Source organism: Trichosurus vulpecula, chromosome 5 (assembly GCF_011100635.1).
Source record: "Trichosurus vulpecula isolate mTriVul1 chromosome 5, mTriVul1.pri, whole genome shotgun sequence".
Taxonomy (NCBI): domain Eukaryota; kingdom Metazoa; phylum Chordata; class Mammalia; order Diprotodontia; family Phalangeridae; genus Trichosurus; species Trichosurus vulpecula.
This window is the reverse complement of record NC_050577.1, coordinates 218,170,997-218,193,789: the sequence shown is the minus strand read 5'-3', so window position 1 is coordinate 218,193,789 and position 22,793 is coordinate 218,170,997. Positions and strand designations below refer to the sequence as shown.

Here is a 22,793-nt window from a genome sequence, read left to right as displayed (position 1 = left end):
TGAACTCACCATCCCTGGAGGTCAGGTAGGTTATAGAGGGGATTCTGGCTCTTGTTGGACAAAATGGCCTCTGGAGTTCATAGGCTCATGAGATTATAGACCGAGAACTGGCAGGGATTTTTGGGGCCATTGATCCAATCCACTCATTTTATGGATATGTCTAAGGTCACACAGTATAGTAAGTCTCAGGATCACAGATTTAAAATTGGGAGGGACTGCAGAGGCTATTGGGTCTAGCTTCTTCGTTTTGCAGATAAGTAAACTGAGGGAAAGAGGAAGTGAAAAGACTCAGACAAGTTCACACAGCCAATAAGTGTCAAGTAAAATTGGTGGTGAAGTCAAAGAAAGAGAAGGAATCGAAAGATCACGGGATTACATGGATCCAGACCTCAGGGGTCACGTGGTCTCCTTGTTGCACCCAAGAGGACAGGAGGTCCATGCAGGTTGCTAAGGTCCTGTAGGTACGAAGTGTTACAGCTGAGATTTGAACCCAGGGCCTCTGTGACTCCAAAGCCAGTGCTTGCTCTTCTGCTTTCCTCAAAGACAACAGATATTGAACTACGGGCGAGTTCTGGGACATCAGGGATCATCTATCCCAAACTCCTCATTTTGAGAGATGAGGAAACCAAGTCTGGGGGAATCCTCACTATAGAGCTGGTCTAAGATCAGGGGCTGTCTCTTCCAACCCCCTTTTATTACAGATGAGGAAACTGAAGCCCTTGCTGTAAAGGGGTCATGGCTTAATCTTAAAAGCTGGAAGGGACCCAGTGGTTGTCCAGTTCAACTCCCTCATTTTCAAGATGAGCAAAATGGAAGCTTAGGAAGGCGACTTGCCCAAGGTGGTAGCATCAGAGATGAGATCTGAATCCAGGTCCTCTGTGTCTCCATGCCAGTGTTCTTTGGGACTCTACCACCATCCTACACCAAACATTTTCTCCTTTAAGATGGCATGCTCTTCAGGGAGAACAGGGATGGGAAAGGCAAGAGAGAAGAAGAGCTAATATCACTGTATTTATTTGCATATATTATAAATAACATTTTAAACCTAGAAAGCAGGCAAAACATTCTCTTCAAGTTATTGGATCTTTGGGCTTGAATCTGGCGTCTTCCCTTGTCATTGAAATGTGCAAAAATCTCAGATCCCTCCACGGATGCAGATTTTGGAATACTGACTGTATGCCACATCCTTCCAGGCAGATCCTACTCGAGGCCCCCTCCCATACCCGACATTCCACCAGACTGGCCTGTCTGCTGCTCTCCTTAGGTGAGGCGGGCATTCTCTCTTGCCCCTGTGCCACGGCCAGAAGATACTCCTTCCTAACCTCTGCCCACTTCGAGGCATGGCTCAAGGACCATCTCCTTCCTAGAAAAGAGGTCTGTCCTGGGTCCTTGGCCATCAGGGGATGTCTTTCCTTTTGCTTGGCATGGCACCCAGGCCACAGTAGGTGCTTAATGATTGTTTCCTAACTTTCTTCACTTATTAATATTTCTCACTCCAGTACATGGCCAGGTTCTTTGTATTCATTTAGTATATGCTTGTATTTGGTTATCTGTTTACAAGTTATTATTTCCTTCTAGGAGAAGGAAGCCCGAGGTCAGGAATGGTTTAATTTTGTCTTCTTATCTCCAGAATCTTGTATAGATGCTTAATAAATGCTTGTTGAATTGCCTTTGGAGTTGGGGGACAATCCCACTTCATCTGGCCTCAGTTTCCTCACCTATAAAATGAGTGGGTCGGAAGGCTTCTGGGTCCCTAGGTCTCTGATCCGACGATGAGTGGAATACAGGATATACTTCTGGAGTTGCAATGCAATCAACTATGACAGGGTTCTCTTAGTTGATGCCCTGGGTAAACCTGCAGTCTGCCGCGTGTAGAAAGCCCCACTTATTATAGAAATAGAAATCACAGGCCCTCCTAACCCACAAGAATCTAATAATAACAGTAATTAGCAGTTCTATATTGCTTTGAGATTCACAAAGTACAAATACTCTCTTTTTCTTCTCACAACAGGTGGAGGTAGGTGCTGTTATTATTCCTACTTGCTCCTTTAAAGAGGGTTTATGCACCCATTGCTTTTCACATCCCTAGAGGCAACACACCGATTGGCACTTAATAAATGTTTGGTTATTGATTATATGTTATTCAAAGGATTTTTTTTTGCCTGAACCTTTGATTTCATTGGTATAGGAACTCCCCACTGAAGACCCTCCCCCTACTAATGTGGAATGGTTCCCATTTTTTTGGTTTATAGCTTTGGAGAGTTGCCCCGGGGGCCCTGAAAGGTCAAGGAACTTGCCCAGGGTTACCAGATGGAATGAGTCAGGAGACAGACTTGAGGCCAACCTTCTATCCTTGGGCCACTTAAATCCAGTCATATGCACTGCTTTGGCTTGCTGTTGGATTTCTTGTTTAGACAGCATGACTATTTTTGTGAAGACTTGCCATCTGAGTCTGGAGAGGCTTGTCTCTGGAAGGCCAGCCACCAGGCAATGACCATTATGGCCACAGTAATTCCAGAAACCACCCGTTTAGGCTTGGAAAGGGTGGCTATAGCTGTGGTGCTGGAGGGAGGACCCTCTGGGGAGCATTCTACTTAGATTCATGGTTGGCTTGGAGCCCTTCATGGATACGGACACGGGGGACCTTGGAATACTTCCTCCATGAAAAATTGATGAGGGGCCCTCTTGTGGTTGGCCATGTAAGAGCCTGGGGGCTTCAGCTGAGCATGGTTGTCAGGCGCCTAAGATATTGATTGCCCAGAATGAGCTATGTCTCTTCCATGCCGTCAAATGCCCATCTGGGTAACTGTTAAGAGCTATGGTCCGTTCTCCAGAGCAGATGACACAGGGCCATGGGATGGTGTCAGAGTTTCAGAGTTTGATGTTAGAGAGCATCCAAGCCAACCCTCTCATTTTACAGGTGAGGAGCCTGAGGCCCAGAGTGGTTAAACCCAGGATCACACAGGTAGAAAGCAGCAGTGGCAGGAACCCAGGTCCTCTCCTTCCATTCACCTACACTGCCTCCCTATGTGAAAGTACATTTAATTTTTTTAAAATACCTCCCTTCCTTCCCTCCATTCTGAACCTTGTAACACAGAATACAAAAGGCAGTTCAGTAAAACTAACCAAGGATTGATAGATGAAGCTCTTTGAGAGCACACAAGTTCCACAGCCAGAAAGTGCTGAAGGCAGGATTTGACACAGAGCCAATCACATAATAAGTACTCAATTAATCCTGGACCTGGGGTCATGAAGACCTCAGTTTAGATCCAGCCTCAGATGCTTACCAGCTGTGTGATCCTGGGCAAGTTAACTCAACCAGTTTGCCTCAGTTTTCTCATCTGTAAAATGGGAATGAAAACAGCCCCTGTTGTTGGGAGGATCAGACAAGCAAATTGCAAAGCGCGTGGCAAACCTTATAGCTCTATATAAGCTAAGTCATTATTATGATCATTATTATTATATTAGTGTTAATATTATATAATTAACATAACTATATTATTAATATTATTATTGTTACAAAAATGCTTATTGATTGAAACCAGGTCTTGCTCATTCTTAACCCCAGACTATCTCCCCGTAGATGCTGAGCAATATATAGGATTTATGAGGCATTCGATTGAATACTTCATTTTTCTGTGTATCCCCAGCCTCTTCCACAGTGTCTGACATTATAGTAGGTACTTAACAACTTATCGACTCATTAATGGTATGCATGTTCCAAAACCAGAACCCCTGCCCTCTGCAAAGAAGGGAGGGGTGTATATTTCCTCATCCCTTGGAGAAGGGAGGGGATGGGAGAGTGGACCTTGGTCATTATGATTTCACAGCACTGAGTGAAAGTCCACTTTAAAGAAATGACATTGAAAGTGAAGGAAGCAGAGTCAAAAGAACAAGATCTCCAGTGTCAGGCATGACTAATAAGCTAAATAAATATGTTCTCTATGCCTGGCACATAGTAGGCCCCTGATAACACTTGTAGGCTGAATAAACAAAGCTGAGGTTGAATCAAATTGCGACTGAGTGATTAAAGCTGAGCTCAAGTCTTTCTCAAAAAATGGAAATCTGTGAAGTAGAAGGTCCCACATATGGTCTGTGGACAGTCACTCTTTAGCCACATTTTTTTTTCAATCTTTGTTTTGGAGACAGTTGGGACTAAGTGACTTGCCCAGGGTCACACAACTAGTAAGCGTCTGAGGCTGGATCTGAAATCGGGTCTTCCTGACTCCAGCGCTGGTACTATATCCACCCTTATAGCCACTTTCATCATCTTTTGGGGGAATGTACATGGTGGGGTATTGGTGTCTGTTGGGTCAAAACAAAAAAGCCCAGTGCCTGGCACACATGCCTAGTAAATGCTTGTTGAATGACAAAAATCTATCCAGGAAATGTGAATCCATTTTAGTGATCACAGCTATTAATACAATTTACAACAGTAAGAAGAACAGCTAGGATTGATGTAGCACTTTAAGGATTACAAAGCATTTACAGGTTTTCTCAGCTGATCTCACAACAGCCTAGTGAGGAAGGTGCTGCTATCATTATTCCCATTTTTCCGGTAAGAACACTGAGGCTGAGAGAGGTTCCTTAAAGCTCTAGGTTAAGTGAATCGCCGGGAGTCACACAGCTAGTAGCTATCTGAGGCAGGATCCGGAGTATGAGCCTTCCCTCCTGGCAGCTCCCCGAGGGCCCCAGAACTCGGGATGTTTGTCCTGATTTCACTCTAGGCTGACTCCCCTCAGAATTTAAGAAGCATCCAGCATGATGCAATTGGGGACACTCTTGGCACCTGCTGCTGTCCCTTGCAGACAAAGGCCTTCATTGACATCACCAGCCTCCCAAGGGGACGCTGCCATGTCACGAGCAGCCCCTGAGCTACTTTCCCTGCAGAGAACAGGAGCGATGCCCAAGGCGCAGGGTCAGTGTCTCTTTACTAACCTCTCGCTGGCTCACAGACCAGGAATTTCTTAGTTACTCTGTGCTCACTCCTCTGGGAAATCCAGATTTTTGGCCTCAAAAAGAATCTGGCATGAGATGGATTACTTTATTTTAAAAAACAAAACAAAACTGAACATGGCCAGAAATGATCGTTTATGTATCTTTTTCCATCATCCTCCCTGGCGGGGATGAAATTTGGAACCAGAGTCTAAGCTTCCAAAGAGGCTGCTGCAGGGGAGAGATGGCCCTGTCTTCAGCCTTTTCTTTGCAGTGATAGCAGACTTTAGGTGTGGAGCACTGCAGAACTGTGATGACAGTAATGGGAGTTGAGGATTTAGATTCTGTTTGGTTTATGTTTTTGATCCCTTTGTCAAATCAGCTCAGTAGGAGCCAGTCTGGGAGCAGGGAGAAGAATTCCAAAAACGGCAGACAGGCCTGGCAAGGCCTTCTAGAGCAGGGATTTACAGCCTTTTCTGGGTCACAGATCCCTCTGGCAGTCTGATGAAGTCTATGGACCCTTACTCAGAAACATGGTTTTAAATATTTGAAAGAAATGTTAAATTCAGTTTGAAGTTACTGAAAATGAAGATGCAGTTTTTTTTGGTTTTTATCCCATTGAAGTTCGTAGGCCTCCTGAAAGCTGTCTATGGACCTGGCATTAAGAACTTCTTTTCTAAAACAAGTACCTTTCATTTCTTAAGCTGGATTCAAGCCTCTGCCCCATCACTTACTATTCTTTGTGGCTTTGGGTTAGTCACTGTAACTTCTCTGGACCTCGGTATCGCCATCTGTAAAACAGACCTGTAATAACCTTCCTTCCTTTCCACACCTTATAAGGCAGCACTATAGAAGCAGCTAGGTGGCACAGGAGAGAGAGTGCCAGCCCTGGAGGCAGGAAGACCTGAGTTCAAATCTGGCCTCAGAAACTTCCTAGCCGGGTGACCCCGGGCAAGTCACTTAACCCTGTTTGCCTCCATTTCCTCATCTGTAAAATGAGCTGGAGAATGAAATGACAAAACCGCTCCAGTATCTTTGCCAAGAAAACCCCAAATGGGGTCACCGAGAGTCAGACACAACTGAACAACAAAACAACAGAAACATAAGGGAATTTTCTTTTTAAAAGCAAGCCACTTGTTTCAACAGGCAGAGTATACCTCTTTTAAAAAAGAACGAGGTTTTGACCCACAGACCTTTGCCCTTTACCCCCATTCCTTTGAAATGGCTGTGGAGTCCTGATTTTGTTCTGTATCTAAGTATCTGGGTCTGTGCTGTTTGCCCCCAATAGGAGGGCAGAGGGATATAGCAGGGTTGGCTCGGTGTCCCCAGCAGGTATTCATTAAATGCTTCTTGAGTTGAAATGATTTGGGGGAAGATCAGTTTGGTCAGATGTTTCGCAGGAAGGTTAACTGCTTGGAGTTTCCCTAAAAGAATGGAAGCCCCTTGAGGTCAGGGACTGCTTTTCATTTTTGCCCTTATATGCACAGCACCAGATAGACACTTAGTAAATGCAATTCAGCTCAGTTCAACAAGGATTTACTAAAAGCTTCTGAGTGAATGAATACGTATTTCAATGCCTTCTATGAATACGTATTCAGTGCACTTTAAAATTTTAGTTTTCAACATTCACTCCCATAAGATTTTGAGTTCCAAATTTTCTCCACCTCCCTCCCCTCCCCCCAAGATGGCATGCAATCTGATATAAGCCCTATGTATACATTCATATTAAATATATTTTCACATTAGTCATGTCTTAAAGAAGAATTAGAACCAATGGGAGAAACCACGAAGAAAAACAGAAAAAATGAGAGCAAACAGCATTCTTTTTTTTTTTTTGAGGGAGGAAGGCAGGGCAATTGGGGTTAAGTGACTCGCCCAAGGTCACCCAGCTAGTGTGTCAAGTGTCTGAGGCCGGATTTGGATTCCCGTCCTCCTGACTCCAGGGCCGGTGCTCATCTCACTGGGCCACCTAACTGCCCCCTTTGATCTGCATTCTTAATGAATGAATTAATGAAAAAAGTATTAAGTGCTTTCTTAATAAATTAAAAAAGGATTAAGTTCCTTTTCTGTGTCAGGCACCGTGCTAGGTGCATAGCAGAATTTAAATTGATTCCCTGGGATTCTTTAGGCAAGGTATTAAACATGACTCCATTCCGCTTTAAAGATGCAATGAGGTAATTTCTGCAGAAAGAAATGAACGTGCCGTGTTTGTGTTGTAGAGTCCAAATGGATTGCTGTTGACACCCAGCCCGCTGCTGTCTAGCATTCACTTCTGGAGCAGCCTGAGCCCGGTGGCCCCACTGAGTTCTGCCCAGCTACAAGGACCCAACACTTTGTTTCAGGTGAGCTTGGGACATGAACATGCAGGCAGAATTAGATCATCCCACAGGGAGGGGCTCTTAATGTAAGGTCTGGGAACTTCGAAAAATATGTATTTTAATGCTTGTGTTTTGATATAAATGTGATAAATATAAGTTCCTTCATGATCCTATGTATTTTATGTGCATTTAAAAAACAGACCCTCCCAGACTTGTCTAGTCTGCCAAATGGATCCATACGCCCCAAAATCTAAGAACCTCTGATATCTAAGGTCAGAGGGAAAAACAAAAAAGAGTACTGAACAAAATCCCTAAACTCATAGAAATGGTGTTCTTTTAATTTGTAACTACGCTTAGAAGAAAAATGCACATAAAACATGTTGGTGTGGTGGAACCAGTTCTGGTTATAGATTGAAATCCTGCTGCTGACACTATTTGTGTGACCTGTGACAAGATCGTCTCTCCCAGCCTGTTTCCTCATCCATAAAATGAAGGGGAGGTGGCGAAGACTAGACCGGAGACTTTTCACCTGGGGTCCAGGAAGTTGTTTGTGGACAGATAACTGTATTTTACTATAATCGGTTTGCCTTGTAACGGATCAGTCAGCAAGTCTATCATGTGTCAGGCTCTGTGCCAAAGGCAGGGGATACAAAGGCAGGTAAAAGTCCTTATTCTCCAGGAGCTCTCCACCTAATTGGGGAGACAGCTTGCAAGGCTAACCCAGAGATGTGCATTAAAAACGCGATTCTAAGGAGGGGTCAGTGGGCTTCACCAGACGAGGGCCACAGGGTCCCTTCTCACTGTGCATCTATGATGTTAAGATCATTTCCCCCTCATTCATCACTGGAAGAAGGTACTGCCTAGAGAGGTACTTTACATGGCTCAAGTCACACAGCACTGTCAGAACTAGGGGTCATCCCATGTCACCATGGTGCCTCCCAGACTCAGTCAAGAAGCAGTTATTGAACGCTTAATAGATGCCATGCTCTGGGGTTACAAAATGTGGCACAAGATAGTCCCTACTCGCACATAACTCACAGTCTGATGGGGGCGATAACATGTACGTACAAACAGGATATAGACGGAATAAATGGGAGATACTTCATTGGAGGAGGGCACTGGTTTGGGGGAATCAGGAGAGGTAGAGGGTGGGATTTTAGCTGGGTCTTGTAGGAAGCTAGAGATGAGTAGAGAGTACCTTCATTTGAAAACCAGCAAAGAGTACTGTTCCTCTTTCACGTGGCCCTCAAGACCAGGTTTGGAGCAGAGTTTCCTGGTACTGAGGGTATTTAAAGGCAACACACAACAAAGGGAAGGGCTTTTGGATTTTAAGTCCCGGACTTGGGACTTAGCCATCTGATCATCTTTGCCAGGATAAGTAGGGGGATAGCTGGGCTTTGGTTGGGTAGGGATGTGTCTGGTAAGACTCAGGCATCCAGATTATCCTGCTTGTGGCATTGTCTTCAGCCATCTGCCCTTTTGTGCCATGTGAGACATTGATGAAGTCTAAAAAAGCTGACATTTATTTTTTAAGTGTGAGCCCCACTCTTGCTGAGAAGTTACCAACCTGCACTGGTAAAGAGGATTTCCTCACCTGCGAGTTCTGTATGCCAGTTATAGGTCAGGTCTAGTCCCAATTCAGGCAAAGGCAAGATGTGTACATTTCTTTATGGGGAAGGGTTGTGTCTTAGGATCCCTAATTGTTTTGTGAGGAGGGAATGCTTTTCACTTCAGCAAAGACTGGAGATCACTAGGAGTATGGCACATTGGGGTGCTGTCCATGAAAGCCCTCAAGGAGGGCACAAGGATTCCCCCTGCCATGTGCACAGGTGTGTGACCACAAGGACCCCTTTGTTTACTTACCTACCTGTAATCTCCATTGTGGGGCAGCTCCCTCCACTAAGGCAGACTGGTATCCTGCCTGTAAGCCACAGTCCTAGAGATCTGTCTCAGACAGGTTAAGGAACTTGTGCAGAGTCACACAGACAGGATGTGGGGCTTGCACTCAGATTTTGCCTGGGACGTTTACCTTGGGCAGATTGTTATCTGCAAAGTCAGCTTAGCTGCTCCCTGAAGTCTCTTCTGTAGTTCATTATGAACCTTTTTAGTTTCGAAGGGGATGGGGAAAAAAGGTATGGGGCTTATCTCAGCTTGTCCAATCTTTCTCTGCCTTTTTTTTTTTGGAGGGGGTGGGGGGTTGGGAGGGATTGGAGAGATTCACTTATTACTCAATCGAATTCTAAACTTCTGGCCCTGTGACTTCCCTGAATCTTAAGGACTGGCCTCAGCTATAGCCTCTATGAAATACTTGTCTCATCATCTCAGCTGATTGTAGTCAAATGTAAGCTGAGACTATCTCCCGCTTTCCTTTTGCACACCCAGTACCTAGCGCATAGTAGGTGTTTAATTGATTATTGATTCTTCATTCCCTAATTTACCGCTTTAATCATTTTGGAACTCAGCAGAAGGCATATGGGTAAGATTCTCATTCAGTATTTCAATTAACAGCAATTCTACAGCTACTATATGTGTGACTGTAACTGTAGCCAGCAGGTCATGAACCCTTCTCAGAATAATGTTCTTAAATGCATAAATTCAAATAAAGAGGATTACAAAGGAAACCCACTGTAATGAAATAAATATGGTTGTAAAAATAATTTTTAAAAAGTTCATGGACACTAGGTTAAGAATACCTGCATCAAGTATTGGGGTAAACAGAGGTATATTTGGGGACTAGGCCAGTCAGGGAAATGATGGAGAAACAGTGCCAGACTCTCTCCCCTTTTGTAAAAGGGCATTTCCTCTGAAAAGGGAGAAAAGTGAGCGGAACAGAAAATGGAAAGGGATGTTAGCATTGAGCTTTTCAAAATGGGTAGTACAGGGGAGGCAATTTTAAAAAATTCATCATGTCAGAAAATAATTTCCTTCAAAAATTACTTATCCATAGACTCTGTGTCTGAGAACCCAGCACACAGACTCAGCCTGTAATGGATTCTTAACAAGACTGGCAACCTTCCTGTGGTGATAATTAGAAGAGAAAACTTAAGGTTAAAGCTGACAGATCTCAGACGCCTCAGCCAGATCATGAAAAAGCTGCTGCCTGAGTTTGGGGGGAAAAGAAGAAATCTGGAATGACAGTGAAGGCAAATTAGTGGGGAACATCAGAGAAGATGAGGGAAGATGAAAGAACAAATCATCCTTCCCCAAGACTACTTTGTAATTAAGACAATCTTAGGGACAGACATGCTGTAGACAAAGGAAGACTGAAAATCGCTACTTGGTGTGTACACACACACACACACACACACACACACACACACACACTCCCCAAAGTCCTAGTTTTAAAAGCTAAAACGGAATCAAGAGGTAGATTCCAAAACACCAGCATAGAAGGAAATTTGAGTGAGAAACTCTTCTTACCCTTTTCCCCTTGCAAAAAAAGGTGATGGGTCGTGGAGAAACGTTCTGGAATTCAGAGCCTTTCAACAGTACTAAGATTTTTGGGATCCCTGCCTGCGCGCATGTGTGTGCGTGTGTGTGGCTGGAGGATATGGACTGTAGTCAGACCCTTGACACATACCCTCATACTGCGTGACCTGGACAACTCACTTCTCTGTGCCATGAAACTAAGTCAGCAGGCAGCCTGCAAGGCCCACTGTGTATGGACTGGGGACCCCCATTCTATTTGAGTTTGATACCACTACTTGCCAAGAAGGTACCAGCCCACATTGATACAAGGAGCTTCCTCACCTGGAAATTCCCTTTACCAGTGATAGCCTGGGTCTGGTCCAGCTCCTTCCCTGTGACATGAGGGCTATAAATGCTTTCAGTGCTCACCTTAGAAGACATTGTCTGATCCCCCCGGTTTTCTCACAGGTTCGTAACCCATAGCATCATCCTCCCCCATCCCAAATATCCAGTTACCAAATCTCATCATTCCTCCTTTCCCCCCTTTTCTTACATCTGACCCCTTTTGTTCAGGCCATCGTGACCTCTATCTCCACTGTCTTTTCACCCTCCCAATGCTTCCCAAAGTAATTTTCCTCAAACTGAGATCTGAGTGTGTGATTTCTCTACTCCTGTTGAGTTATTTAAGCCTCAAATAACCCGGGCCCAACCTCCCTTTCTAGCTTCATTGGACATTATTCTCCATCTATGTCTGGGCACCTGTGGGCATGCGCCCCTCCTGCAGTTAAGGATGCTGCTCCCACCCCATCTCCTGCATGAAGCCTTTCCTGTTCTCCACCCCCCCTCCCACTAGTACCTTCCCTTCCAAACTACCTAGCAGACATCTGCATTTTGTTTATTCACATTCTATTTGTTATCTCTCTATACTTGTCTCTCATTAGAAGGAAAGCTCCTTGAGACAGGACTGCAATCCTGTCTTCAGAGTCTGACACAGAGCATGTGCTTAACAAATGCTTGTTGCCTGATAGTAACATCTTGTTTCTCCTCAGAATATAAGCTCTTTGTAGACAGGAGAGACTGATTCATTTTTCCTTGTGTCCCCAACACATACTTCAGTGCCGGGCACATGACAGGTTTTTAATAAATACTTGCTGAACGACTGCTTAGACTGGGCATTCTTGGCCTGGAATCCATGGAGGTCCATGAACTGGAAGCAGGGAAGGGAGGGCAGGGAAGTGATGTCTTTATTTTCACCAACCTCTGATGGAAATTCAGCATTTCCATCAATTATTTAAAAACATTATAGAAAGGATCCATAAGTTCCACCAGATATTGCCCAAGGGGTGAAAACACAAAAGGTCAGGAACCCACGGATTAGACCAACCAAAGGCCAATTATGGTGGGAAGGACCCACGAGAAGCCATTTAAGTCACTGCACCATCATTACCTAGAACTGCACGTAAGCCAAGCCATGTGAACCTTGTGGTAGGGAAGGAACAAGCATTTATTAAGTGCCTACTGCAGGCCAGGCATGTGCTAAGGTGCTTTACACATATTACCTTGTTTGATTCTCACAACCACCCTGTGAGGTGGGTATTATCATCTCCATTTTTATGGCTGAGGATACTGAAGCAGGAAGTGGTTAACTGACTTGCCCAGGGTCATACGACTTGTAAGGGTCTAAGGCTGGATTTGAACTCAGGTCCTTCCTGACTTCAGGTCCAGCACACCTACCTGCCTCCTAAAAGGCTTTTAATTCTCCTCAAGTCATTTTGGAGTGTAAACGTCTAAATATAGGCCATCTGATCAAATCCTGGTTATTGCCAGTACACAAACCCTTCTATCACGCTCTTCTGACTTTGTTCTCAAGCAGAGTTATCAAATGGAGGTCATGTTTCAGGTTAACTAAACCATCTTTCTGTTCCCTGTTCTAAAGTGTGTACTCCCAGTACTTTTAAAAGACTTGATCTTATTAGGATGGGAGTAAACTAATAAATCAAAATTCCTCTACCACCCAGCAGCTGGTTTTATGAACTGCTATGGCTCCAGAGGTGGCTGGGCTTAATAATCCAGTTTTTCCAGTCTTGGCTGAGCTGGACCTGGGACAACAGTCTATCTCTAGGCTCATACTCAAAGCCCTTCCACAACTTGTGTTCATCGGGTGACGTAATAATCAAGAAGCCAAGGTTACCTACCTTTCATGATGACAGAGTTACTCTTGAAATCTCAGAACAAGAAAATACTTTTCCATTGTTGCTAACAGTTGCCTGGAGACCTCTCTGGAAAGCTGATGGCAAGTTTCATGAAACATTCATACAGTATCAGACTTGTACATTGAGAGAGCCAGTAGGGTTGACCAACTCTCCACGTGAAGTTTCCTCTGGATATTCAAAAGCCACTCGATACAGCTTCAGGGGCTTGCTTGGGACTTGTGCTGGCAGGGCTGGACTGAGTGCCTTTCTACCAGGCACATCACATGAGTGCCATTTGCACTGGCTTGTGATGGTGACATTTTGCTTTTTCTTCCCTGCCTAGTTCCCAACCCTGCTCAACGGCCACATACCAGTGCCAATCCCCAGCCTGGATAGAGCCTCCTCCCCAGGACTGCTTTCTTCAAGTGCTCAGAAATCCTGATGATGTCTCCACGTTAAAGGACTCATTACCTGATAAAAGAAATCCACCCCCAACGGGCTAGTTTTCCTGTGTCGTGGCAAGGACATTGTGAAACCCTGTTACTTTGGTTTGCACTTTCCATTACTTGGATAGTCTAGTTTGTTGCGTTAGCATTTTTCAACAGTTTTTTATATATATATGTATGTATCAGTATATATAAAATCCTGTTTTGCATTAAATGATTTTTTTCATGTTTTTATATTCTCTTAGTTCTCAAGTGTTGAACACTGTTGACAGTGAAGAACTTTTCTTAATGGATTTCATTGTATCTAATAAGGATGTGAAGCTTTTCCCTCCCTTTAATTCTGCACTGTGCTTATGTACACTATAACCGGCTGTGCCTTCCTTTGCATAATGTTTAATGTTATGTAAATGATTTATATATTTTCTAGTATTAAGAGAAAATGGTTGAAAGATAAGAATTAGTATCCAACGGCACTATGATAGTGTTGCATTATTTTTCACAAGTAGGCAATATGAAAGCGCATTCATATAACTTTTTACTTCGTGCTTTCAAATTGTATACAAAATTGCCTTATAATTTTTTTGAACTGAAAGACAATAGTAAATCTAATGTCCAAGGTAATTAGTTTTTTTTTAAAGAATAAACCAAGCCATATTTAGACAATGAATATTCATAGACTGAAATGTTCTGAGGGCGTATTAAAAGCATAATTTCAAAAGACAAGCCTTCTAGCTGCCAACAGGACCTTTCAGATTCTTTGCAAACAGGGAACGAAGACGCAAAAGCTACAGAAAGAGGCCCTCTTTCCACACCCTTGGGAACCATCTTGGATTGCTCCCAATCCTTACATGTTCTCTTAGCAAATGAGAATGATCAGGGCTTCCATTTTCCATAGAGAATGACTCATCTGAATAGATCTTGTCTGTCAATATGTGTTCAGGGTTTCCTGAAACCCTTAGGATCGTAGGTAGAATATTTAAAACCTAGTGTTTTGAAAGGGGCTCACTTTAAAAGGGGTTCTCAGTTTTGAAAATCTGGGCAGAATGCTCTTGCTTAACATATCTTAAATTCATGGTCAAGGTGAAAGAAACCTAATATGAGTTCAAATTAATCATTTTCTGGAAGCACTGTGGTTATGGAGCTGAATTCAACTGTTTCAAGTAATCTGGAACAAGCTATACAGTCAATGTGCATTTGCAATTTAGAGCAATGATTATGAAAATGTGTCCTGAGGGACAAGCTTAAATGAAAGGCAACCTTCCTTCTATTTTCTGTTCTTTGAGGAGATTACAGGCATCCTATTAGAGGATGGAAGAAAAGACCCGGGAAAAGTGTCTGGTACTTGTAAATTCAAGATTGGGTTAATTACAATCCTTAATTACTGCTCATGAAAACAATCTTGAACAATTACTGTATAGCTAATTGGTCTGGACCATCCATTAAATGCACTACTATGGGACAATCATAATATGTAAAGCTCTTACAACCAGCACTTAAATATTTTTGAAGTCAAATATTCAGAAACTGTTTTTTTCCACATGTTCAGGGATTCCAAATTTTTGGATCATCTGGAAAGAAGGAACAAAGGAAACTTGACCTATTCATATCATCTGTGATACTGTGGGGGGTGGGGAGGAATCAAATATACAGGCTCCACCTATAAAGTAGTAAGGCTGCATCAGTCTTCTTATTACCCTTACGCTACCGTGTTATAGCCCTATCTCATCAGAAACAGGACATGGGCAGACTCTGAGATTCCATCTACTTCTTACTTTTAAAAATGGAGTGACAAAGGCCCAACAAGATGAGGTGACTTATCCAAAACCCCACAGATGTTACTGAGTCAACATCTGATTTGCCACTGGGCCATAATGCTGATGCCAGTGTTCCCACAGCTGAAAAAAATGAGAGTAGAACCTTTCTGATTGCTTGAGCTACACAGAAAAACCAGGCTCGAAATATCACCTTAATAAGTCTCTAAAATCACATAACTATGATGAGAAATCATTCCAACAACCAAGCTGCTACAACAGTGACCAAGGTGTTGAATCTGATCCAAGAACATTTCCAGTGCCCCCTTGTCTCCCCCATCAACGGAACATCATTCAGGGCTACCCAACTTGGTGGGGTCCTGTTTCCCTCCCCACACACACTGATTGTCTCCTACATCAATCAAACCTACAGTGGGTTGTTACGGATGGAAAAATACCATACCTATTATGATGGGTTAAGAACTCTGCTAATTTAGCAAAATGAATGACAGCTGGAAGCATGTGGAGGTAAGCTGTCATTGGCCTTGCCTCTTTCTATTTTTCCACACAGACATTTTTTCCCTTTAAGTCAGATGAGATTTGCAATAGCATTTTTTTTAAAGGGTATACAATAGCTCTTCAGCTCCATGCCTGCTGAGTCTTAAAGGGCTATGGTGAAAATGCTGCACAACCATAATCTGTATGTTGGATTCCTTATATACACATCTCACTAAATGGACAGAACTGAAAATCCTCATTCACTTGCATTTATGTATGTATCATTTTTACTGTTACATTTTTTTTGTTCAATAAACAATTTTTTTAAAAAAAAGCTTACACTAGCATTTTATGATGAAAACTTTTGTCAGTGGGAGGGTGATTTTTGAAAGAAACATGACCTGGGGCTCCAGCTCAGGAAATGAATCTGACTTCAAGAAGCCACCTCTTTTTAAGTACACACTGTCTCCTCTTCCAAATACCTATTGGAGCATTAACTCTCACCCAACTCTGCACCACATAATGTCTGTGGTGGGCAGAGAAATCAATCTAAAAAGGCCACTTCTTTTGGGAGAAATCAATGACGCATCTTTAAAAAAATAAAAAGTGTCATACATTCGAGTCTGGTTCTTTCTATGACCTCACACTTTTTTTTTTTCCTGACTAGTGGTCTGCCCACAGCACAGGGGCATGCCTAATTTGAAACATTCTATCTGGGGTAAAAAGCATAATTGCCAAGAATTAACTATGGGAGACAAGGGAGGATCAGCAATGCAAAGAGGTGCGATGGGGCCCATCAGGTAGGTTTCATCTCCTTGTGAATGTGCAACATTTGTACCAACAATTCAGAATTTGCCATGGTTACCAATGTTACTCAGGGTGTAACCTGAGTTATACCATACATCAAGCGCGCCCACACCCCCTTTTGTTTTTTTCCACTTAGGCATTCGTATTGTCTCTTAAAAAAAAAGGGGGTAGAAAAGCTGTGCTTTTTTTCCTTACTTACCTGAGAACCTTGCTGGTTCTGGATGAAAGAACTTTCCAACAGTAACCCCATTTACTGAGGCTCAGGGGCCTTCCCTTGTTTTCGGTCCTGAGTGTTGGCCAGGTATCACGGAGCGGCCCCTTGCTTCCCCAACACAGAAACAGAAGAGAGAAAGCAACCTCACCAGGCATCCCCAGCAAACATGAGTTTGGATGGCAATCACTGGCAATATTTCTTCATCTTTCTTGAGCGAGTCAGACTTTGGGGATGAAGCTAAGCAGGTGAATATTCTGACACAACCATGGCACCAGAAAGGCCCTTCTCCAGAGGGGTCAGGCCCTTATCATCATTACTCCAATACTTAAGTGGCCCAAGGGGTATGAGACATAAGAGGTAACGGAGGGTGACTCTACTGTACCCAATGGTCCCTTTTCTGTGGAAGAATCACAATTCGACAAAACTGTATTTTAACAACATGGAGATTTTGTTATTATAAACTTCAAAACAAAACCAAGGAATTCCACATAATATTTATACTTTCAAAAGTACAATATTAATACGTGTTTGTCAGTTAGAAATAACAGCAGTTTGTTAGGTCTACAGGATTTTACGTCAAACCAGTTTACAAATGCTGGAAAGAGTAGTGGTCCAATATTCACCAGTATACATGAATCTGTTTCTTCCAGAAAATTAAAAAAAAAAAAACCAAAATAATTAAATTTACCAGTATCATGAACTATTAATAAAACACCCCCCAACATGCCACAATCATTATTCACAAATAAAGTTAAAAGGAAATATACAAAAATTCACTTAATACTGTTAAATAACAATAAACTACAAGATTTCCTGAACAGAAATGGTAGGACCCCTGAATGTTTTACAGTGAATGTCAGGAAAAAATTTAAGTTGTCTATGACTATTTTCATGATATACCAGCCAGAGATTTACATGACCATTTCAAAATATCCCAATAAAGATTTACAGTCTTTAAGATGCACTACACAACTAATTGTTAAAGGTGAACACAAATGCTTAAAAACACTGTTCCCACCACTCACCCAGGTGCACTCCTGACACCCAGTGAGATGCACGGGCGCAGCCTTAACAACTGTCATCTCCAGTAAACCGAGGTTGGCGATGATTTTTTAAAAGCCTCCAAGTTCTCATTTTGGGAAGAGTACGTAGTTAATCATGGCTCATGTCATGTATCTATCACAGCTTCCAGCTGATTCCAAGTGAATAACATGGGAGGGAGAGGGAAGGGAGAAAGTAGGAAATGGAATTTGTTCTCCACTAAAGGGAATCATCCTGCTTCTCATCCAACACGAGAAGAACATTCCAGAATGATGGGACGAGAGGGCGGTCTGAACGGATTTGTGTGAGCTAGTCCTCAATGGATTAAAGCACAACATAAATTAAGGTCGACGTGTTGGATAGCGCCGTTCAGGAGCATGCAAACGCTGCTAAACTAGAGGTGACAAATAAATAATGCACGTGGCTCAAGGCCTGGGCTTCTAAGAGGAAATCCTTCCTCTGCCTTCCCTCCTGGCAGCTGGGCAGGCAGGCATTCACTTGCTCAAATCCCCTTGTGCACCACGTGCTTTTCTAAACATAATGTGTTTATAAATCTCAGAACTACCATGTTGCCAATGTTAAGAAATTGTCTCATGAACTTAGAGCATTAAATGGTTCACCTATTTACGATTAAGCAAAGCTAAGTTTACATTCCAGGAAACATTGCAGTTTAATAAAAATAACAAACAAACAAAAACTGCAGCAGTCAAACAGTTTGTGAGGAGAAACAGATGCATTCACATATCATAAAGCCATTGCAACTTCTTCAGGCATTCAACTGTTGTGTTAAATAGACAGACAGTAGTTACTTAGCAGCAATGATCCGCAATAAATAATGCACTGTGTTTCTCAGTCCTGCACAAAAATTGCAGCTCCAGTTACATCAACAGTTGTAACCGACTGGCTCTAATGGCAGAGGAGACCTTAAAACCAACTGTACAAGAAATTGTCACACTGTGACAACAAATATAAAAACATAATCTGCAGGTCGGAAATAAAAAGACTCCACTGGGAAGAGGACAGCGTAGACAAGTGGAGATCCCAAGTCCAGATCGGAGTCCTTGCTTGGTAAGAGAGGCTGGGGCTGGGCTTGAAATCCTGCTATCGAACTTAAAAGAGCATGCTCTGTCTTCTGGTCTTGCTGTGTCCTAAAATATAAAGTCATTGGGTGAGGCAGTTCAGAGTTCAGAGTTTACCCCACAGATCTGGTGACTCAAGGTCACTCCATGTTCCCACCAGCAAAAGCTAAGACTCCGTGGTCAGGGCGACCGGCTCAGGCTTTTTTTAATGAACCCATTGGGGATGGGGTCAGTCTACAGCTTCTATGCTTCCAAGTGATGAACCTGAAGACTAGGTAAGCCCAAGGTGCATCTTCTGCTTCAGGTACCAGGCACGGTGTGTTCAATGATCGAGCCAGGTCACTTGTAAAAGGTCTTTGTGTCATCGGTAGCTTTCAGGCTCCCTGACTTGACTGAGTCTGATTTCTCTCTGAAGATACACTGAGCTGCCCACGTCATATAGAAAAGTGAGTTACGTGCAGTTCTAAAAGTATACCATTGTGGTATGCACAGGACACTGAGTTTCACATTAATAAAGTTACTAACCAATTTATAAACAAAAAGCTTGTTTCCATTCAGAAATTCAAGATCGACACGTGAAATGGTTTATTACAAACACACCTGTCTCTGGATAGGAAGAATTTCGAAAACCCGGGTCCTTTTGCAACTGAATTTCTTTCAAACTGAATATTGAGACACCTAGAATAAGGAGGAAAATATTTAGATATAAAGGTGAAGCATCAGCCTTTAGAATTTTAAGCAAATTTGTTTAAACTATTAAACAGAAAGTTTTAAAACGTTTAGACCCTAGTGTTTACTAAGCATACTGCCTAGTTCCAAGATGTGAAGAAAATCAAGACATTTTTCCCCAGGTAACTATTCTTCCTCCTTCTGCTTTGTAAGTGGTTTCTGCTGCCAACATCAATTTCTCTAAGCACAAGGTAACATGCTGCTGCTACGACAGACAAGGGAAGGAATTTTACATCAATAGAACCGGCTGTTGAAGGGGGAGGGGGAAAGGAGTTAGTCACTCCTCTTTTAATCAAGACGTATTGTTGTATGGCTGTGCCCCTAATGTAGCTTCAACTCCACGGAGAGATAAAGTGACTGAGAGTGATCAAAACTGTCCATCTCATGGAATTAAAATGCTTGAGTTCCAAACCTAAAGCTAGAAATGCAACATCATTTGTCAATCACGGTACAACTCACTTGCCTCTCCCTTTCTGAGAAAAGCATTATTTACTCAAAACATCTAAGAGTTATCAAAGGAAATGAAAACTGTTAGATCTTGATTGCAAATAACTCTTCTGACTGCTACCTAAGGATGAGTAAGTCAACCTTTTCTTTAGTCAGTGACAGTGGAAGCCAAGGATTAATAGATACTGGAAGCAGGTAGACAAGTGCCCGGATGTTGGCACAATCCTTACCCCGTCTCACTTCCTTTTAAAAAAAGTGTTAGGGGAGAAGAGGGAAGGCCATAGGAATAATTTCAATGTCTTGAACCAGACTTTTGGAACCTGTGCAAGTATTACTTATTATCTTACTGAAAGTGACTGTTAATGACATAAATAAAAAGGATACAAGGTTAACACTAAAGAAATCAATATCTAACACACATTAAGAGAAAACTCCATTTCTTAAAAGGAAATCTTTTAGGGTGTTGAAATGGTGATCACTGCTTCACAACAAAACTGCATTCTAACAGCTGTTCTTAGATGCACATCTTTTACTTGTTACAAAAGGCACATTTCAGCTTCATTACAAAGCTAATTGCCATAGTTCACCTTTAATGTACTAACAGGGTACTCAGGAAGGAATGGAAATAACATGAGACCATCCCCCTTTGGAATTCTGACCCATTTCTGAGGTTTCAAAGGCAAACTTGAGAATTCCTCTTACTTTCAGGTAAAGCATGTATTCTTGTTCCCAGGCTTCGAAAGTACGCGTGTTTCATGGCTTCCTCTGCCGAAACCCTTTTCTTTGACTCATACTGTGAAAAAACAAAAAGATCATTTCATCAACTTTTCCTGGAATTATCCTAATAAAGAAAACAGAGAAATACTGTATGAGGGCTTCTATTTCTCCACTCCTGGTCATCTGATATGGTGACTATTTATGTAGAAATTTTATGTACATCAAGTCCACTTAGAAATCTAGGTTCCCACTTTAAACTGAGAAAGAAGTTTGTTTTTTTTTTTTCCTAAGAATGAATCCTTTCTAAGATATAATTCAGTTTCTTTATAGGTCTTGAAATGACTAGAATCAAGCTGGGATTAGCTGATTTTGGATTACTTTTCCTTTACAAACACAAAAGATTAAAAGAATACTATAATGCACTGTCCATAATTATTTTGCAACCTAATGAATCAAGTCCTGATGCCTCCATGTAAATCTGCTCCATGACTGTATTCTCTGGAAGCTTCAAGGCAGTATACTATGGCTGGGCAGCAGAGAAACTGAAAGATTCCATCTCAGCTCCCAAGTGAAAGTAATGATCAAAGAAAAATCTACACATCCCTGTAGGCAAATGTGCATTGCTAATAATATGGCATCTTAATTTTGCAGCATAAAGCCACTATACATGTGTCTAAACATCAAAAGATGGGTCAATTACCCATCAGCTATGGAGTCTCACTGACAATCGGCAAAATAAAAGCCAAAATCCCCTGGTAACACACTCCATGGAACATCTGCAGTAATGCTGCATTTAGTAAGCTTGGGGCCAGGGATGCCAAATGAGGTGTCAGACATAACATGAATTGTGCAGATGAATCCAAATCTCCCTTCACTCCTTTCAAGGGCCTTTTCACTGAAGCTGTGCATAAAGAGCCCCCTCTTCTCCACTCAGACACTTTTTTCTGCCATCTCCTCCTTGCAAGGCCAATGCATCCACATCTCTCCTGCTACAACTGAGTTCGCTGAGGTCTCCCAGAACAGGAGCCTCCACTTCTTTTCATCTCTTCAGGCTGGCTCTCAACCTCATCATCCAACCCAAACCAGTCTCTTCTAAGTCACCCTGATCTCTTCACTGCTCAAGTCAGTGGCCTTCTCTCAGTCATCCCTCATCCTCCTCAACCTCTCCCAAGCCTCATGCACAGTCAATCACCCTCTTTGCACCTCCTTCTCTCTCTTTTCCAGCTCCCCACCTTCTCTTCTGACTACTCCTTCTATCTCCTGTACTCAATCTTCCTCCAGGTCATAACTGCTAATGGGGTGTGTCCCTGCAAAGCTCTGTCTAGGCCCTTCTTCCCTTCTCAAAGATTGAGAGCTGTGTCCAATTCCCTCATCTGACAAATGAAGAACCTGGGGCCCACAATTAAGTGACTTGCTTGCACCAATAGTATGTGTCTGAGGCAGGATTTGAATCCAGGTCTTCATGATTCCAACTCCATTACTGTACATGCTACACCATGCTATCTATTATTACAAGTTTCAACTAACTCCAAATGGTTCATTAAGTACCTACTATGACAAGTAACATATACTTGGGGATAAGAGATGAAGACTCTCTGAGCCTCTGAGGACCTTACAGTTCACTAGGGATGAAGGAATATATAAAAGTATAATTACACATTCAGACATTACAAGCGTTATCCAATTAGACGGCAAGGAGGTCACTTCCCGCTGGAAAGCAGGGAGGGAGAAAGGAAGGGGAAGGAAGGAAGGAAGGAAAGGAAGGAGGGAGGGAGGAAAGGAAGGAAGGGAGGGAGCAAAGGCTCTGGGAAAGAACAGCTTGCGCTCAGCAGAAGTTGGGGGAGCTAAGACTGGAAATGTAGCCTGAAGCCAGACTAGGAGCTACAAATGTCAGGATAAAAACTTTATTCATAGATTGTGCGGTGTTAATGTAGGTTTTTTTTTTTAAAGGGAAAAAACATAATCATACCTGTGCATTATGAAGATTAAGGTGGGAGAGGAAGATGGAGAGAAGAGACAGGGCCACTAAGAGGCCTTTCCTAAGTTTCACTAAGTTATATATTCTTTAATGACAGATAATGGGTGTTGTCATAATGTGAAGTCTCTAAATATAAAGCTCACATTTCTTAGAAGAAATCCTATTTAGTGATCTAGTCAGTAACAATTACAAAATAAAATGCTAACTGTCATCCTGCTTCTTGGAAAGCCCAA

General features: G+C 42.5%; 2 protein-coding genes across 3 annotated transcripts in view; one reads left to right on the top strand and one right to left on the bottom strand.

The window, feature by feature from the left end:
• ELK3 (ETS transcription factor ELK3) overlaps positions 1-15,876 on the top strand; it is a 92,466-nt gene extending 76,590 nt beyond the window's left edge. For both annotated transcript variants that reach the window (XM_036761441.1, XM_036761442.1), the window contains exons 4-5: positions 7,155-7,277; positions 13,197-15,876. In XM_036761441.1, the coding sequence (XP_036617336.1) occupies positions 7,155-7,277; positions 13,197-13,295 (222 nt within the window). In that variant the 3' untranslated portion in view covers positions 13,296-15,876. The remainder of the gene's footprint in view (positions 1-7,154; positions 7,278-13,196) is intronic.
• Positions 15,877-16,996: 1,120 nt separating this feature from the next.
• The window catches only part of CDK17 (cyclin dependent kinase 17), a 145,085-nt gene continuing 139,288 nt past the window's right edge, over positions 16,997-22,793 (bottom strand). The window contains exons 15-17 of the mRNA XM_036760187.1: positions 20,568-20,658; positions 19,290-19,367; positions 16,997-18,758 (exon numbers count right to left, since the gene is read on the bottom strand). Coding sequence (XP_036616082.1) covers positions 18,721-18,758; positions 19,290-19,367; positions 20,568-20,658 — 207 coding nt within the window. The 3' untranslated portion in view covers positions 16,997-18,720. The remainder of the gene's footprint in view (positions 18,759-19,289; positions 19,368-20,567; positions 20,659-22,793) is intronic.